General features: G+C 41.9%; 1 protein-coding gene across 4 annotated transcripts in view; it reads left to right on the plus strand.

Annotated features, from left to right (window-relative positions):
• tnnt1 (troponin T type 1 (skeletal, slow)) overlaps positions 1 to 10227 on the plus strand; it is a 28988-nt gene extending 18761 nt beyond the window's left edge. For all 4 annotated transcript variants that reach the window (XM_085157399.1, XM_085157400.1, XM_085157401.1 and 1 more), the window contains 7 exons: positions 411 to 527; positions 645 to 722; positions 6885 to 6998; positions 7103 to 7212; positions 8931 to 9021; positions 9860 to 9900; positions 9985 to 10227. In XM_085157399.1, coding sequence (XP_085013525.1) covers positions 411 to 527; positions 645 to 722; positions 6885 to 6998; positions 7103 to 7212; positions 8931 to 9021; positions 9860 to 9900; positions 9985 to 10030 — 597 coding nt within the window. In that variant the 3' untranslated portion in view covers positions 10031 to 10227. The remainder of the gene's footprint in view (positions 1 to 410; positions 528 to 644; positions 723 to 6884; positions 6999 to 7102; positions 7213 to 8930; positions 9022 to 9859; positions 9901 to 9984) is intronic.
• Positions 10228 to 15134: the final 4907 nt, after the last annotated feature.

Below are 15134 nucleotides of genomic sequence, written 5' to 3' on the forward strand. Positions count from 1 at the left end.
TACCATAAACAATAAAACAAGGTACGACCTCTTCCCATGCTCCCAGGATGTAGGTGTGCATTCCAGAACACTCTGGAATGCACACCAAGCCTTTGCAGCCTGCTAAAGATCACACATCCTATCACTACACAATTAATTAAACACCTCTAAGCATATATGGTTAAATATTTCTAAGCATAAATGACAATCAACATTGCAAAACCTAACAGTAACACTCTTTCCTCACAGTAAGCAGATTCTTGGTTCAAACCAGCTGGTTGGTTCAGACCTCAGCATGTGGTCTTTGCATGTTTTATCTTGCGTGGATCTCCTCTTGATAGACCCTTTGAAAGTCAAAAAGAATGCATTATGGGTCAAGTGGTTGTACTTGACCCTAAATCTTAGTTACAGAAACATATTTCTTCCCTCAGGACATCCACAGAAAACGTATGGAGAAAGACTTACTGGAGCTACACACTCTGATCGATGTGCACTTTGAGCAGAGGAAGAAGGACGAGGAAGAACTCATTGGTCTTAAGGAACGAATTGTAAGTTTACTTTGCTACCAACACCTCTCAAAGCAGTTCATCCAACAAATGAATCATGTGTAGGATAAATGCTTCTTCTGTGTTGTTCTTAATATTACATGTTTTGCTGTCCTGTAGGAGCGTCGTCGTGCAGAGAGAGCTGAGATCCAGAGGGTTAGAGCAGAAAAGGAGAAGGACAGACAGAACAGAATTGCGGTAACAAACATACACTCTGACATAACTGTAAATATTTAGAGTGAAGGCATTTCCAGCTTTTCCAGCTTTAGACAAAGCTAATAGAGTTAGCCAAATTGTGAAATTACCTTTAATATACGGTGCTTCATAATTTTAAATTATTATTGTGCAAAAGTCTCAAGCCCTTGTGAATTTCTTTGTATTTCTGTAAAAAAAGAGGAGTGCCAATTTATTGAAACATAATATAAGATATTAACCCCGATTCTTTTGTCCCCGTGATAGAACAGAGAAAACCGACTCATAGTGTGTTAAAACATTTAAATTTCTTTTTATTCAATCATCTTCCGGAAGAGAGAGACCCCTGCACAGCTCAAACGCCAGTTGCAAGAGCTCTAACATTTTTAGCTCAACATGTGTCTTATATGGTGTTATTTCTGTACTTCAGACGTCACACAGTCTCAAACATTGCTTATATGGAAAGTTCCTCTTTTCTGTGTCTTATCTATTAATATGCCTGTGCACTAAAACTTCCTGTTTTTTAGTCTGGCTGAGCTCTTAGTGAGTCAAAAGTGGCCTTGCTCTACAAGCCTTCATTATTAAAGTACATAAAACAGTATAATAGGAAAATAAGGATACTAAGGATATTGATTTCATGACAAAGACAAAAGCAAAGTTTGTACAGTTCTAATGAGCTTGAAAGGTAATATTTGGTCAATACGCTTTGAACTCTCTTAGGTTTTCTTGTCATTTCTTTAAGTAGTTTTAAGGAACAGTTCTCCAGGCTTCTTGAAGGATATTCAAAGCTCGACTTCGGATGTTTGTCTGCCTTTTTCACCCGCTCTCTGTCACGGTGATCCTCAGTTAGCTTGCAAGTCAGATGCTTTCCAACAGTTTTAACATGGTGGATCAAAATCTGCCTGTACTTTTCTACAATCATAATTCCATCATTTCTGACAAGATCCCCAACACCACTGGCTGGAATGGAGCCCCAAAGCATGACAGAGACTCCAGTGGGTTTAACAGATGGGCTGTAGACCCTCACTGTAGGGCCTTTCTCCTGACCTCCTTTATACTTATCGACAACAGTTTGAATCCATCACTACACCCATTGCCACTAATTTTTATCCCACCAGCTTCTTCATCTTCTTCTCCCCCGTTGCCCGTCCTTTTCTTAACCTCCTGGCGTCCACATATGTGGACATCACATTTTGGGTTGTCGAGACCAAAATACCTATTTTTACTCTAGGGCCTGATATCTACTTACGAGGACATTATGTATGGAACGCCAGGACTGCCATAATGAATTAATTAAATACACCATTAAATAATTAATTAAAATCGGAAATAATTAATTACATAAATATTTATGACACATGTAATTAATTAATTCTTGACACATTTAATTAATTATTGACACATTTAATTAATTATTTATTTATTTCACATTTTAATTAATTATTGCACAGTTGACTCCTTCAGGTCTCACCATGAAATAATTTTATCTGTCAGCCTCACCCATCAAACTCAGGGGGTGGGGTTAACGCTGCCATGCAGCTTCTCTAACATTTGATTGGTTGCCGTGCAAAGTAAGGCAAGACAGGTCAATCCTAGATAATCGATTGCTTGTGTGGACTTGGTATCCCAGAATGCATTTTAAATCACAGGCAGCAATGGTGTAGTTTTAATAATAGTGTTTTAGCTGCGAATGTCTGGTCAGGTTGTCAACATAGAACATGTTTGCAAAAGTGCTCAGATGTTTTCAGACATTTCACTAGCTCTGCTAACAGTCAGCATGCAGAGTGCACCGAGCTCACAGCCCCGGTGTTCCAGCTTAACTGTTTATTTTGTGTGTATTTGTTTGTTTTGGAGGGGTGGGGGCTACGTTAACCGGTTTGTTTAGATATTCCACTCTCTGTGTTCCACTTGTTGCATTTGCAGATTCTCATTTTCACCAAATGATCGTCTCTTTGGTCTTGTGTCTCTGTGCTTTTGTAACATAAAGAACGAGCTGACGTGTTTCTCACGACACCAGCGATCAGCTCAACAGGCCCTCAGTTTACCTGCATGCATCCTCCTCACCTGTCAGCTGTTTAACACCTGCTGCTAATTCAAGAAACACGTCCACGTTACCTGGTGATAGTCACAGTTTAACTGGGCAGCCGGTGCTCGATATTACGCAATGTCAGCACATTTTTCTGCACAAGATAAGTAAATATAGTTTTTCCCGAGCGCAGAGCTGCTGGAGCTCGTTTCCCTACAGAGCACTTTATAGGCGAACCCACTTCATCAGCGGCTGATGTCCAATCACAGCTTTGAAACCTCACCTGAGTTTTAGCTCTCAGTGTTAAACGCTGGACTTAATTCACTCAGGTTCTGTCTGTCGGTCACGTTTACTTCGCTGTTTTATTTACAACTGAGCAAATCGGTTTGGCTGAGGTTAAAGTTACGTTTCATAACTGCACAGTTTTACAGACGTTTAATGGTTCACTGGCACATGTGTTCGACTAAACCATTCGCTTTTCTTTATCTGGTGTGTTTTGGATTTAACAGTGAATTTTGAGAGTAAACTGACTTATAAAATGTTTTAAAGAAAGAGAAGAGAAGGCGCATTTCCACCGAGAGGAGCAGAGTTTGCAACAGCGTGTTCATCATGAAGACTGCAACCTGGACAGAAATATTATATCATCTGTTTTTTAATAGTTACTTATAGCAACTGTATTCTAAGCACCAGCTGTCTGTTAGAATATTTAGAGTTTACTTAAATAAAATTAAATGAGGTTAACATATAATTTGATTTTTTTTCTCTTTTTTTCTTTTTCGGTCATGTTATGTTTAACTGTCAAAGGCTTGTTACAAACTATGAAACACATCGTGCAGACTTCTGGATGTTTTGTTCTTTATGCTGTAGATTTTCACGTCTCTGGAATAGTTGGCAGTATTAAGGATGCTTTTCTGTAAAATCATATTGATATAACCCGTGACATATTCGTAGATGACCGTTAGATTAGTCAGCTGGGAAACTCTGTGTTAACTCAGAGAGCTGAAGATATCGTGGATATGCTGATCTTGCTCCGTGGTGTACAGGTCCGTTTACCCTCATGATTAATATTCACAATAAAAATATTAGCCGAACATCATGAAGTCTGTATGTGTTTCATAGTGTCGAACAACCTTTGTACAGTTAAAGCAGTTACTACATGAGGAAACACCAACGTTATCTCTTTTATGCGTTTATACACAGGTCACGCTGATTACTGAACAAAAACCCAAAGATCAGCTGTTAATCGAATTTATTTGCTCTCTCTCCTCCTTAAACATGTTTTTAATGTTAGTTATAATTCAGAATTATACTGAAACACGTAGGACACATAAGAACATCAGGAAATAAAACCCCGATAAATATAACCTCAGTAAAAGATGTCCGTGTCAGCGGGGGTTATTACAGCTGTGTACCGGGGCCTGCGCTTTGTCGGTGGTAATAGCTCGATTGCTTGCGAGGCGAGCGGGTCTATCCCACGCTTTGCCGTGAGACTGGGCAGACATCTCCGAAATCATCGAAGCACTTTTGCAAAGAGGCTGTATCTTGAGAAACCGACCAGACACATGAAGATTAAACCACTACATTCTCGGCTAAAAAAATATTAAAACTGCATTTGGTGACACACAAACAGGGTTTTTCAAAGTTCAGTTCTGTTAGTTTCCACATGCTGGTTGTTGTGTGCTAAAAACAATGGCCACCAGGCCAAAGCAATGGTTTTGACTCGATCAGCGTTAGCCCCGCCCCCTGAGTTTGATGGGTGAGGTTGACAGATAAAATTATTTCATGGTGAGACCTGAAGGAGTCAACTGTGCAATAATTAATTAAAATGTGAAATAAAGAAATAATTAATTAAATGTGTCAATAATTAATTAAAATGTAAAATAAAGAAATAATTAATTAAATGTGTCAATAATTAATTAAATATGTCAATAATTAATTAAATGTGCCAATAATTAATTAATTACATGTGTCATAAATATTTATGTAATTAATTATTTCCGATTTTAATTAATTATTGCCACATTTAATTAATTATTTAATGGTGTATTTAATTAATTCATTATGGCAGTCCTGGCATTCCATAATTATGCTGCCACTTTTCTTTTAAAATTTAAAACGAATGTCCTGATATGTGGCTCTGATTTTTCTCAGAAACAAAAATTAGGTAAAAATAAAAATCTGGTAATTCTTTGTTTTTACATTCATCAGGTCCCAATCAGCTCAAACAGCAAAGAAAAATTAAAAATGCATGCCATGAAAGAGTTCAGGTCTTAGGAGGTTATAGTGGCTTCATCACAGAATATTGTGCAAAAATACATTTTTATGTCCGTCAAGATTTGTTGTCTTTAGTAATTTTTAGAGATTCAACTACAGAAATGAGAACAAATGTGTTTTTGCAACAGGCTGATAGAAAGCTACAAATACTAAAGATACAATTAAAAAAATATGCTGACTGTAGGTTATGTGTAGAGACAACCTAACGTAACTCACTGTCTTTTTATGATTGAACGTGCATCAGTGTGTAGTGGCAAAACCCTGACCTCCAAAAATGGTCAGGTACAAGAACTTGACTGAAAATAAATGATACCAAACCGATGTCTAAAGACATAGGGAACTGTTGTTGAAGACCACTCGGCTCCTTGGAAGCAGAATATAAAGAAATGAGGGGTCAAACTTCAGTCCTCGAGGGCCGCTGTCCTGAATCTTTTCCATGTGTCCCTGCTGCAACACACCTGAATATAATTAGTAGGTCATTAGCAAGAATATAGAACTCTATAGAACTTGACTGCATGGTGAGGTGGCAACCCCTAACCTTACTCAAGTATATGTAAGTGTTTGGAAAAATGTACTTCTAAAAGTACTTTTATTGCACCATGTTCACTCACTCACGAGCTGCTGTAACATGAATCCAGTGGCTGAAATGCCACTTCAGCATGCAGTCAAGAGCTGTGTCCCAAAACGTCGGTTGCATCCTTCGGAGGACCCGGCCTTCGCAGTCTACGTGGGCCGGGTCCTTCGAAGGCCGAGAAGGCCGGAAGTGCGAGGCTATGAAATTGGACGGTCTAGCCTTCAGATGTGCGTCACCGCTGTGTCAGTGGAGTTTAATAAACTCAGCTGTCTGCTCCTTGCTATCTAAAATATAACAGGAGACCGTCTCACACTTCTGTTTAATCAGTTTTCTGTTTAACGTTTATTCAGCTGTGTGAAAATCCCGGAGGAACCCACTCGATGGATTAATAAAGTTTTATTTAATCTAATCTAATCTAATAACTTTGATCTCAGCCAAACCGATTTACTCCAGAACAAATAAAACACAGAAAAAAGGAAAACAATTTCATTTTTAAGTTATCCGAGTGACTTATATATCATGTTTAACCTGAGTAGCGAAAGAGCGGGGGTCTGGAAACGATGAAGCCGGGAGTCCGCTGCTCTCGCCGGCTGGAGTGACCTTTGAACCCCCCGGCTTGCTATCGAGCGGGTGGGTAACAGACGTCTCCAAAAACGTCGGCACACTTTTGCAAATATGCGATGTCTTGATAAACCAAGCAGATATTTGAAGTTTACACAGCTACTTTCTCGCCTGAAAATATGTTAAAAGTTTATTTTGTGGCCCGGAAAGATTAATAAGAGTAATATTAAAACTTAGTAGCTGCCGCCATTGTTGGCAGCTGAAATTTGGCTGGGCCGCGCTATGAATTCTGGGATATGGTGGGCCACGAAGGACACACCCGACCCATCCTTCAAATTCTGGGAAAAGAAGGACGCATTTGCCGGCCGCATTTGAAGGAGTAGACGAATTGGGACAGCCTTCGTCGCCTGGCTGTGACGTAATTGTCCTTCAAATGCGGCCTCCGCAGGATGCAGCTGACGTTTTGGGACACAGCTAAGGTCTACAGTCTAATAAACTACTAATTGTATTTAGGTGTGTTGCAGCAGGGACACATGGAAAAGATTCAGGACAGCGGCCCTCAAGGACTGGGGTTTGAGACCCGTGCTCTAGACTTTGGCACAGTACTGTATGTTTTGAGTTAAGAATACTAAATGTCAGTTCAGTTCTCTGGACATTTTACCACAGCGTGTCTCTCAGGTCAGCCAAACTGTTTCCAAATGTGTTTCTGGCTCAATTTTCCTTCATCTGACAGGAAGAGCGTCACAGAAAAGAAGAAGAGGAGGCCAAGAGAAAAGCTGATGATGATGCAAAAAAGAAGAAAGTGCTGTCTGGAATGGGGGCGAACTTTGGAGGCTTCCTGGCCAAGGTAGACAAATGGCTGTTGTCAGTCTGGGGTGTGATAGTGATGATGAGATATGGAGAAAGTGTTTACATATAGAATAACTGTGAAACATATGTGTTCTGTCCCAGGCAGAGTCGAGGAAAGGGAAGCGCCTGACAGGCAGAGAGATCAAGAAGAGAACTCTGGCTGATAGACGGCAGCCACTAGCCACCGACACTCTGAGAGAGGACGGGCTAAAGTGAGTCTCCTCCAGTTGGGACTGTAGACAGCTAAGTAGTGATTATAATAAAATAACTACTATAACTTCTCTATAAAGCAGCCCACCTTTTCTTAAAGCATTTCCCAGAAACTCAAGATAGTGATGATGCAGCAATAATGTCATGATTTCAGCACAATGATTTAATGTATTTATAAAGCTCAAAGATCCAATGAATGAGTGGTTTGTAGAACCATTTCAGCAGAAGTAAATGATTGTCTTGTCTATAAGTATGTAGCTTAATCAGGCAGCAGGTCACAGCTGATAAAACCAGGTAGCTAAGTACCAAATTAGCTAGATTAATCCGGTCGTTAAGTGATGACGTGACGAATCCTACTTCCGGGCCTAAAGTAGTCTGCGTTTAATATGGCTTTTGTGTTGTTAACATGTTTAATGTTTTGTATTTTCTTCTATTTAATCTCAAAAAGCTCCTAAAACAGTCACTGATCACTGTTGACCTCCCTCGGCTTTTATTACCGCTAATCATTTATTTAAGCTCAGTTTTTAAAACCTCAGGATGTAACTACAGCCCAGCCCATGCAGCAGTATATGAATGACTAACCTCGTATTGTGGATGGATTATCTCAGTTGTTCTCCTGGCTGAAGTTTGGTCCTTTTACAGCATCCTGCCATACGATTACATTTGTTCCTGACCACCGAGAACAGTCACGTTAACTTTTATCGAGTGGAAAAAAAGTTAGCTTGTTTATATTATGCTAACATAGCTGTGTCGCTAGCGGTCACGTAGCACATCATTATATACCAGCTAGCCAAACTTCAGTAACCCTACAAACGTCACTGCTGTTTAGTTTTCTGTCTTCATTTATGTTGGAAGTGATAGCAGAGCTGTGCGTTTTAATTTGTTTCCAAAACCCCGCAGTCAGGACATGCTATATTGTATTTAGATAGAAGCTAGCAAGCTAACTTCCTGCTAACTTCTAACTCCGTTAAATGTCATAAATTCCGTTTTCATGGATGCCTGGATGTTAAACTCAATTGTTACACCTGGTAGAGCAGAACGCTGATCATTTTATTACAGATGAAAGACTTTAGACAGTTTTTCTACTCTCAGTAATGCCATAGTGATCGTTTGATATATGGACCTGCAGCGGCGTTTAGGCCCAGACACGGCTAGTGACGTCAGACTGAACGACCGGATAAGACAAATCCACAGTCACTGACTACAAATGTATAGCCTGCTACAAAAAGTAATTCTAACTATTTTTCACTTAAATTACTTAAAGCAGCGGTCCCCAACCCCCGGGCCATGGACCGGTGCCAGTCCGTGAGTCGTGAAATTGATGGTTCTCAGGGTTATTAACTCAGTTTCCCTGGGGCTTTCGTGTGTTATAGTTGTGTGTTTATTTTGAAATAAATATTTACACGTTACCATAGCGACCAGAGAGCATTAAGGGGCAGAGAGGAGGATGTTACTCTCAATGTTGTTGGCGCATTTCAGGAGGACTCTGCTAATAAAGTTACACAATCACACAGTGAATTTGCGTTTATTATTATATTTACAAAATACCACCGTTTTTGTCTCGGTCGTATCATTTTATTTTGTTGTATTTATCCGCCACACCTTAAAGGCTGGTCCGTGAAGATATTGTCTGACATTAAACCGGTCGCAAAGAAGGTTGGAGACCGCTGACTTTAAGTAAAGGAAGATCATTTCTAACTTTACCAACTCTGCGTTCTAGGCAACGGGCCCAAGAAATGTGGAACTGGATCTACCAGCTGGAATCTGAGAAGTTTGATTTCATGGAGTGCATGAAACACCAGAAATATGAGGTAATACTGCAAACGGACTTCATCACTTTAAATGTCAGACGAACCTTTACCCTGCCAGTTTTGTTCTTTCCACTGTCCATATGTTAGTGAACATTCTGTTTCATCGGCTGTGACATGAGGTCGGCTATGTAAACACAGGCAAGTGGGATATCCACCGAAACCTTACCTCATATAAATAGTTTCCACTAGGGATCAATAAAGTATTCTGATTCTGATATAAACCATTTCTATGACCACCAAATACAGTGAAAACAACAAACCAATAAAAGAGCAGTTAAATAATTTCACAAAATTGACATAACACACAAACAAATGAACCCCGTGTTCACTCTGACCACGTCCAACCAGGCAAACAACTCATTTTCTAAAAGCCAACATCTCACAGATTTCAAAACTGCAAGTTTCATCAAGCTCCGACCAAAGTTCAGCTGCAAAAGAAGACCACAAATAAAGTGCTGTATACAACATCTCTCATCCAAACAAACATTATTATGAGCCCTTTGTTTCCAATGCTAAGTGCTCTCTAGCTCACATTCTCACTCCAACAAACCCATCAAGAGCAACTCAGGGTTCAGTATCTTACCCAAGGATAGGGTTAGGGAGTAGCAAGGGATTGAACATCAACCGTGGCAGATAACCTGCTGTACATCTTGAGGTAGACTATCTCAACAGTAGTAGTCAATTCAAAGATGTGTTTTTGATAAATAAATACAACTAGAAAGTAAAAATTTAAAAAAAGCTCAATGTGTAAAAAAAAATTTGTATACACGTTTCAGCGTTTTACTCTAAACTCTATTCAACAGAATATGTTACTTGTTTTTCTGTGTGCCTCCTGCAGATCATTGTGCTACTGAACAGAATCCAACATGCCCAAAAATTGTGAGTAGTCGCTTTTATACAAATAGTCAGAGTTTACTCTTGTTTTTTCTTCTTTTTTAATTATCTCTGTTCTTCGTCCTCCAGCAAAAAAGGTCACGGCAAAGGAAAGGTTGGCGGTCGCTGGAAGTAAATCCGGGAAATTCCAAAAAGGAAAACCACAGGACAGATGACAGGGGAGAAAAAAATGAAGTCACTGTGGGAATTAAACATTTCTTCTCCGTGCTTCTCTAGAATCAGAGCCTTTCTGCTTTCATTTTAAGAATGTGGTAGATATTATATCTCACTGCAAATGGATAATAAAATATATGCACTGTGTTTCGAGTAGCATCTTGAGTCTGCTTCATTTGTTTTGATTTTGCAAAGGCATGTATGCACATTATGCGGAGCAAGTCTAATTAAACCATTGCATTTGTTCTGATTCTGCTGCTTGTGGATCACAACTTCATCTGGTGTCAGTTCTCGTACATCTACATGGATAAATGAGCACAAATGAGCACGTACTTTTACTTCATTTTGCTACAAAATGTTTATTAAGCATGGTTGTGAGACTCTCTGAGAAACATGAGGCATTTCTTACCGGTCCATCTTTTTGCAAATCTGAGAGGAAGAGCTGTCAGATGAATGTTTAACAGCCTTGGTGACAGGATATGAATGTCAAACTCATGTATGCCAGTGTAAACAAACTTTAATTACACATTTAATCCTGGAGATATTTTCTTATAAGAAAAACTCAAGTCTGTTGTTGTTGATAAAGAAATCTGTCAGCACGATTCTTTAGGATTAAGTTGTCAGAAATAAATGTGTAAACTCCAGAAAAGTTCTGGATGCTCATCGCACCGACTGTGTTATAAAACGAGTTTCGAGTTTATAAAAAAAAGCTTATGACAAAAAGAGTTTTGATCATTCACATTTTTTCCTGACTTAAAGAAAAACTGTCAAAAAACAGAAACTTTTATGTCATTTAATTGTTTTTTTAAATTACTTAATTACTTTGGTACGTAGTGTGAATGTGACATGCTAGAAGAAGAAAATGTACACAGACAAAGAAGCTGTACAAGCCCGTGAGTGAACAGGAACAGGAGGGGAAACAATTGTTGCAGTTCATGGATCTGGGCCCGGTTATAAGGCGATTTCCAAATAATTTGAAGTGCGTCATTGTACTGTGAGAAAGATATTTGAATTTTTTTTTTAAACTTTTAAAAGAGTTGCCAAAATTCATCCGTCAAAGGCTGAGCTGGGGGATTTGAGGCATCAGTCTGCCAGATGCAAGACTGGCCTGAGGGAGTCCTGCAGAAGCAAGTACCACAACAGAGCAGCCTGCTATGGTTGGCCTGCAAGATGCCAAGGTGACCATGGAGATGAAGGCTGCTGCTGAGGGGCACCCAGCACCCACTCCCGAAAAAGGAGCTGGCTGCTACACTCAGGCTGTAGCCCTTAAAAGGTGGATGACCTGCTGTTGCAGCACTGAGGAGGAGCCACATGGTCCCCAGAGCCCTGCCTAACACCAAGACTTAATCGTGGCCTGACCCTGTTCCTGGGGAGCTAGCCAGAGGTTGTCCTTAGGACAGGTCACAGCTTTGAAGGAAAGGATGGACATCCTCCTCCTGACACTCAATCTTCACTGACTCCTGCCTAGAGCGAGGGCAAGGGAGTGGCAGCTGGAGGATGGCCACACAACAGATGGGGGAGCGTCCCTGCCCGAGGGCCCAGACACTCCGCCATTGCTTAAGAGACATCCACCTTCCTCACCTTGCACAAGCATCCAAGACAGGGGAGGAGGGCTGGTGGTCTAGCCTTCTGAAAGTGGGTGGCCAAGCTAGATTTGTGACCCGATGGTGACGCAAGTAGAGGGACAAAATCGATGCCGAATTGGCTATTAGACATGATCCTGTGCAGCCTAGCCAGCAGGGAGTCTATAATCTGTCCCTGCTAGGAGAAGTGGCCCTCAGGCAATCTGCTCCTGGCTGTGCATGTTGGAAAACCTAATGCAGGCAAGGGACCACCTGTGCAAAGCAGCATGGGCGACAAACTGCCTGCAGACCAGGTCCTTAAAATAAAGCTGCAGCTGAGGGTGAAAAAGCTGCGTGGCATCAAACCTTGAAGCCACCCCTGCATGTCGGGAAGTGGTTGGCTGACATGTTTAGAGGCAAAACAGCGAGCATGGGCCTCTCTACTACATGCTGGTAATATGAAACAGTCCATGCAGGACTGAGCTTCCCTGGTCAGCATGGCATCTTGATAGCCTAAGCATAACACACATTTATCATACCCATATTGCAAAGGCATAGAGATGCCTCATCAGACACAATTATGGCACATTTGGACCACCATACTCGCAAAGGGGCGGGGCCAGCTCACACACACACTATGATTTCCCTGCTTCCAAAAGTAAGTCACAAAATGCTAAGTTTAGGTAACTTTGTTACCATCCTTTGCAGGGCTCTCTGCTCTCCAGGAGCTCACTCTGCAAGTGGAAGAGGGATCTAGCAGAGGTGGAGGATGAACTCAGGCTGTCTATTATCTCATGGAGTCTGGGAGTTGATGGAATGTTGGGGCGGGTGTAATTTTCCTCTGCAGTGGGGTTGGGTGGGCTACCTCGGGCTCAGTGGGGCTTGGCGGTGCTGCTGCGGATGGGTCCCCTGCCCTTGGTGGATTCCAGGGAACGGGGCTGCCTACCGGGGTCAGCAGGGGAGCTGGTTCAAAGGAGGAGGTGCTTTGCCAATTTTATTCCACAACCTACACATCCACTGTACTTACACTCTCACAACACTTATATATAGGGCCTTGGGGGTGGGCACACTAAACAGCATCCAATGGACGGTCTGTTTATTCAACCTTACAAATTTTTGATGGACATGAGAAGAATTATGAACTGTGGGCGACAACATTTTTAGCACATCTTAGACCAGCGGTCCCCAACCTTTTTTGCGCCATGGACCGGTTTAATGTCAGACAACATGGTAAGGTTCACGGATAAATACAACAAAATAAAATGATACGACCGAGACAAAAAGTGTGGAACTTTGTAAATATAATAATAAACGCAAATTCACTGTTTAATCGTGTAACTTCATTAGCAGCGTCCTCCTGAAATGCGTCAACAACACAGACAGTAACATCCTCCTCTCTGCCCCTTAATGCTCTCTGGTCGCTATGGTAATGTGTAAATAATCCTTTCAAAATAGTTAACTGAGTTAACATACCGCCGACTCCGTTGGTTTGGCCACAATTGTCGCTACCCCCATAGCCTACTTTGGTTGACCCGCCCCACTGATTGGAGGGTGCATCGAAATGCACCAAAGAAGACATGGATGAAACAAATCCAGGATGATTTGAAGGCCCTTCGACTTGACCTCGAGCAGGCAAGAACCATCGCCTTAGATCAAAAAGCGTGGAAGATAATCGTTGGTCAAGCAAGAGAACCTGCGGCACCTACAGCAGCGTACTGGTTGCGCGGCAGACCACCGCCGCTGGTCGCTCGCTAAGGACAAGAAGAAGAAGAACTGAGTTAACGATAAAAACCCTGAAAACATTAATCTCACACCCGAGCTTTAACTCTCGGTACCAAACAACTCACGGACCGGTCCGTGGCCCGGGGGTTGGAAGGTCGAAAGACACAACATGGAATAGTAATGGTGAAGACGAGGACGATGAAGATAAGAGTGCCCAGGCCTATACAGAGTTAATCACTTTTGATGAGTGAAGCTGCTGCTGATGGCCACAAGACAATGAGAATATTAAGAGACTATTATGCTGGAAAGGGTAAACCAAGAATTATCAGCCTTACTGAATTGATTTCTCTGAAGAAAGTAAGCAGTGAACAAGTTTGCTGGAACAGGACATGACTGTTTGATAGAAAACAGTTTCCTGCAGAGTCCTGTAGATCACTGTGTTTACTCAAGGAAAACAAGAAAAGACAAAGTGATCCTCGTCCTATGAGGTGATGATATTATTAGTGTAGCCAGTGATGAAAGTGTTTTAAAAACTGTGAAGGGAGTGCTAACTGCAAGGTTCAAAATGAAAGATATGGGTAAACTCGAGCATTTTCTCAGTGTTGATTTCAGTCTCAGGAGAGACTGTGAACCAAGATCAACTCCTTATGAACAGTTGAACTGCAACGATGATGCTGAAAATGAAGAATGCCAAGATGTACAGAGAGGCAATAGGCAGCCTTATGTACTTGACCTCTTGCATGCGACCAGATTTGAGTTTCGTTTTAAGTAAGCTATGGCAGCAATTCAAAGAAGCAACTTTGGAACATTACTGTAAAAACAATCAGGAGACGAAACTTTGTGGTACACGAAAAGTAACAAGGTTCTGGGAATACAAGCTCACGGTGACTCAGACTTGGCTGCAGAGGTGACTGATGAGGAGTACTACATGGTTCAGTAAGTCTGAATGAATGATACCTTAGTATCAGCCAGCTGTTGCCTTATCAACTTGTGAGACAGAGTGCATAACTTCGGTGGCAACAACACAAGAATGTTTGTATTTGACACACCTGTTGCAAACCACGTATGTGCAACAAAAGGGACCACCAAGGATTTTTGAGGATTATAGCATTGGCAAAGAATCCTGTTAACAGGCAGAGGTGTAAGCATATTCATAGCACATTTGGGGGCAACTTGAAAGAAAGGCAGACCTGAAATATAAAAGTGGGGTCTGAGGTGGCGGGGAATCTACGGAAACGGGGTCTCCATCAGTGGTGATGGGCGCAACGGCGCTTTCGGCACGGCCGGCTGGTTAACCAGCTGGCATTCTGGGCACGAAGCACACCAGCGGTGCACTTCGGTCCAAATGCCCGGCCATTGGGTTCAAATGAGCTTTGCGGCACCAACAACTGGGGGCGGATCTCATTAGTGTGAGTGTCGCGGCTCACTCAATAAACCCGATCGTTCCGCAATTGGAAATGATGGTAAGTCCGCGGAGCGTCAGGGCGCACCAAGCGACCATCAATATCTATCACTTGGTCATAGGCTGAGCATAGGGTGTCGTCCCGAGACTGCTCTAGTGGAAAATCTTCCGTGGGGTGCACAATGGGGAGGCAATGGGGCTACCGTAGAAGTCCCCGCCACCTCCTCACCCCCCCGAGGGTCAGTGTCAGTCAACCCTGCGTCACCGCTGAGCGCCGCGCAAACGTTATACAAATTTACAGACCGCGATCGCATCCCCGCGTACTGCCCCAATAAGCTGTGGAAACCCGGCCAATCCGTGCCCAAAATTAGGGGATGCGA

Source organism: Neolamprologus multifasciatus, chromosome 4, assembly GCF_963576455.1.
Source record: "Neolamprologus multifasciatus chromosome 4, fNeoMul1.2, whole genome shotgun sequence".
NCBI classification, from domain to species: Eukaryota; Metazoa; Chordata; class Actinopteri; order Cichliformes; family Cichlidae; genus Neolamprologus; species Neolamprologus multifasciatus.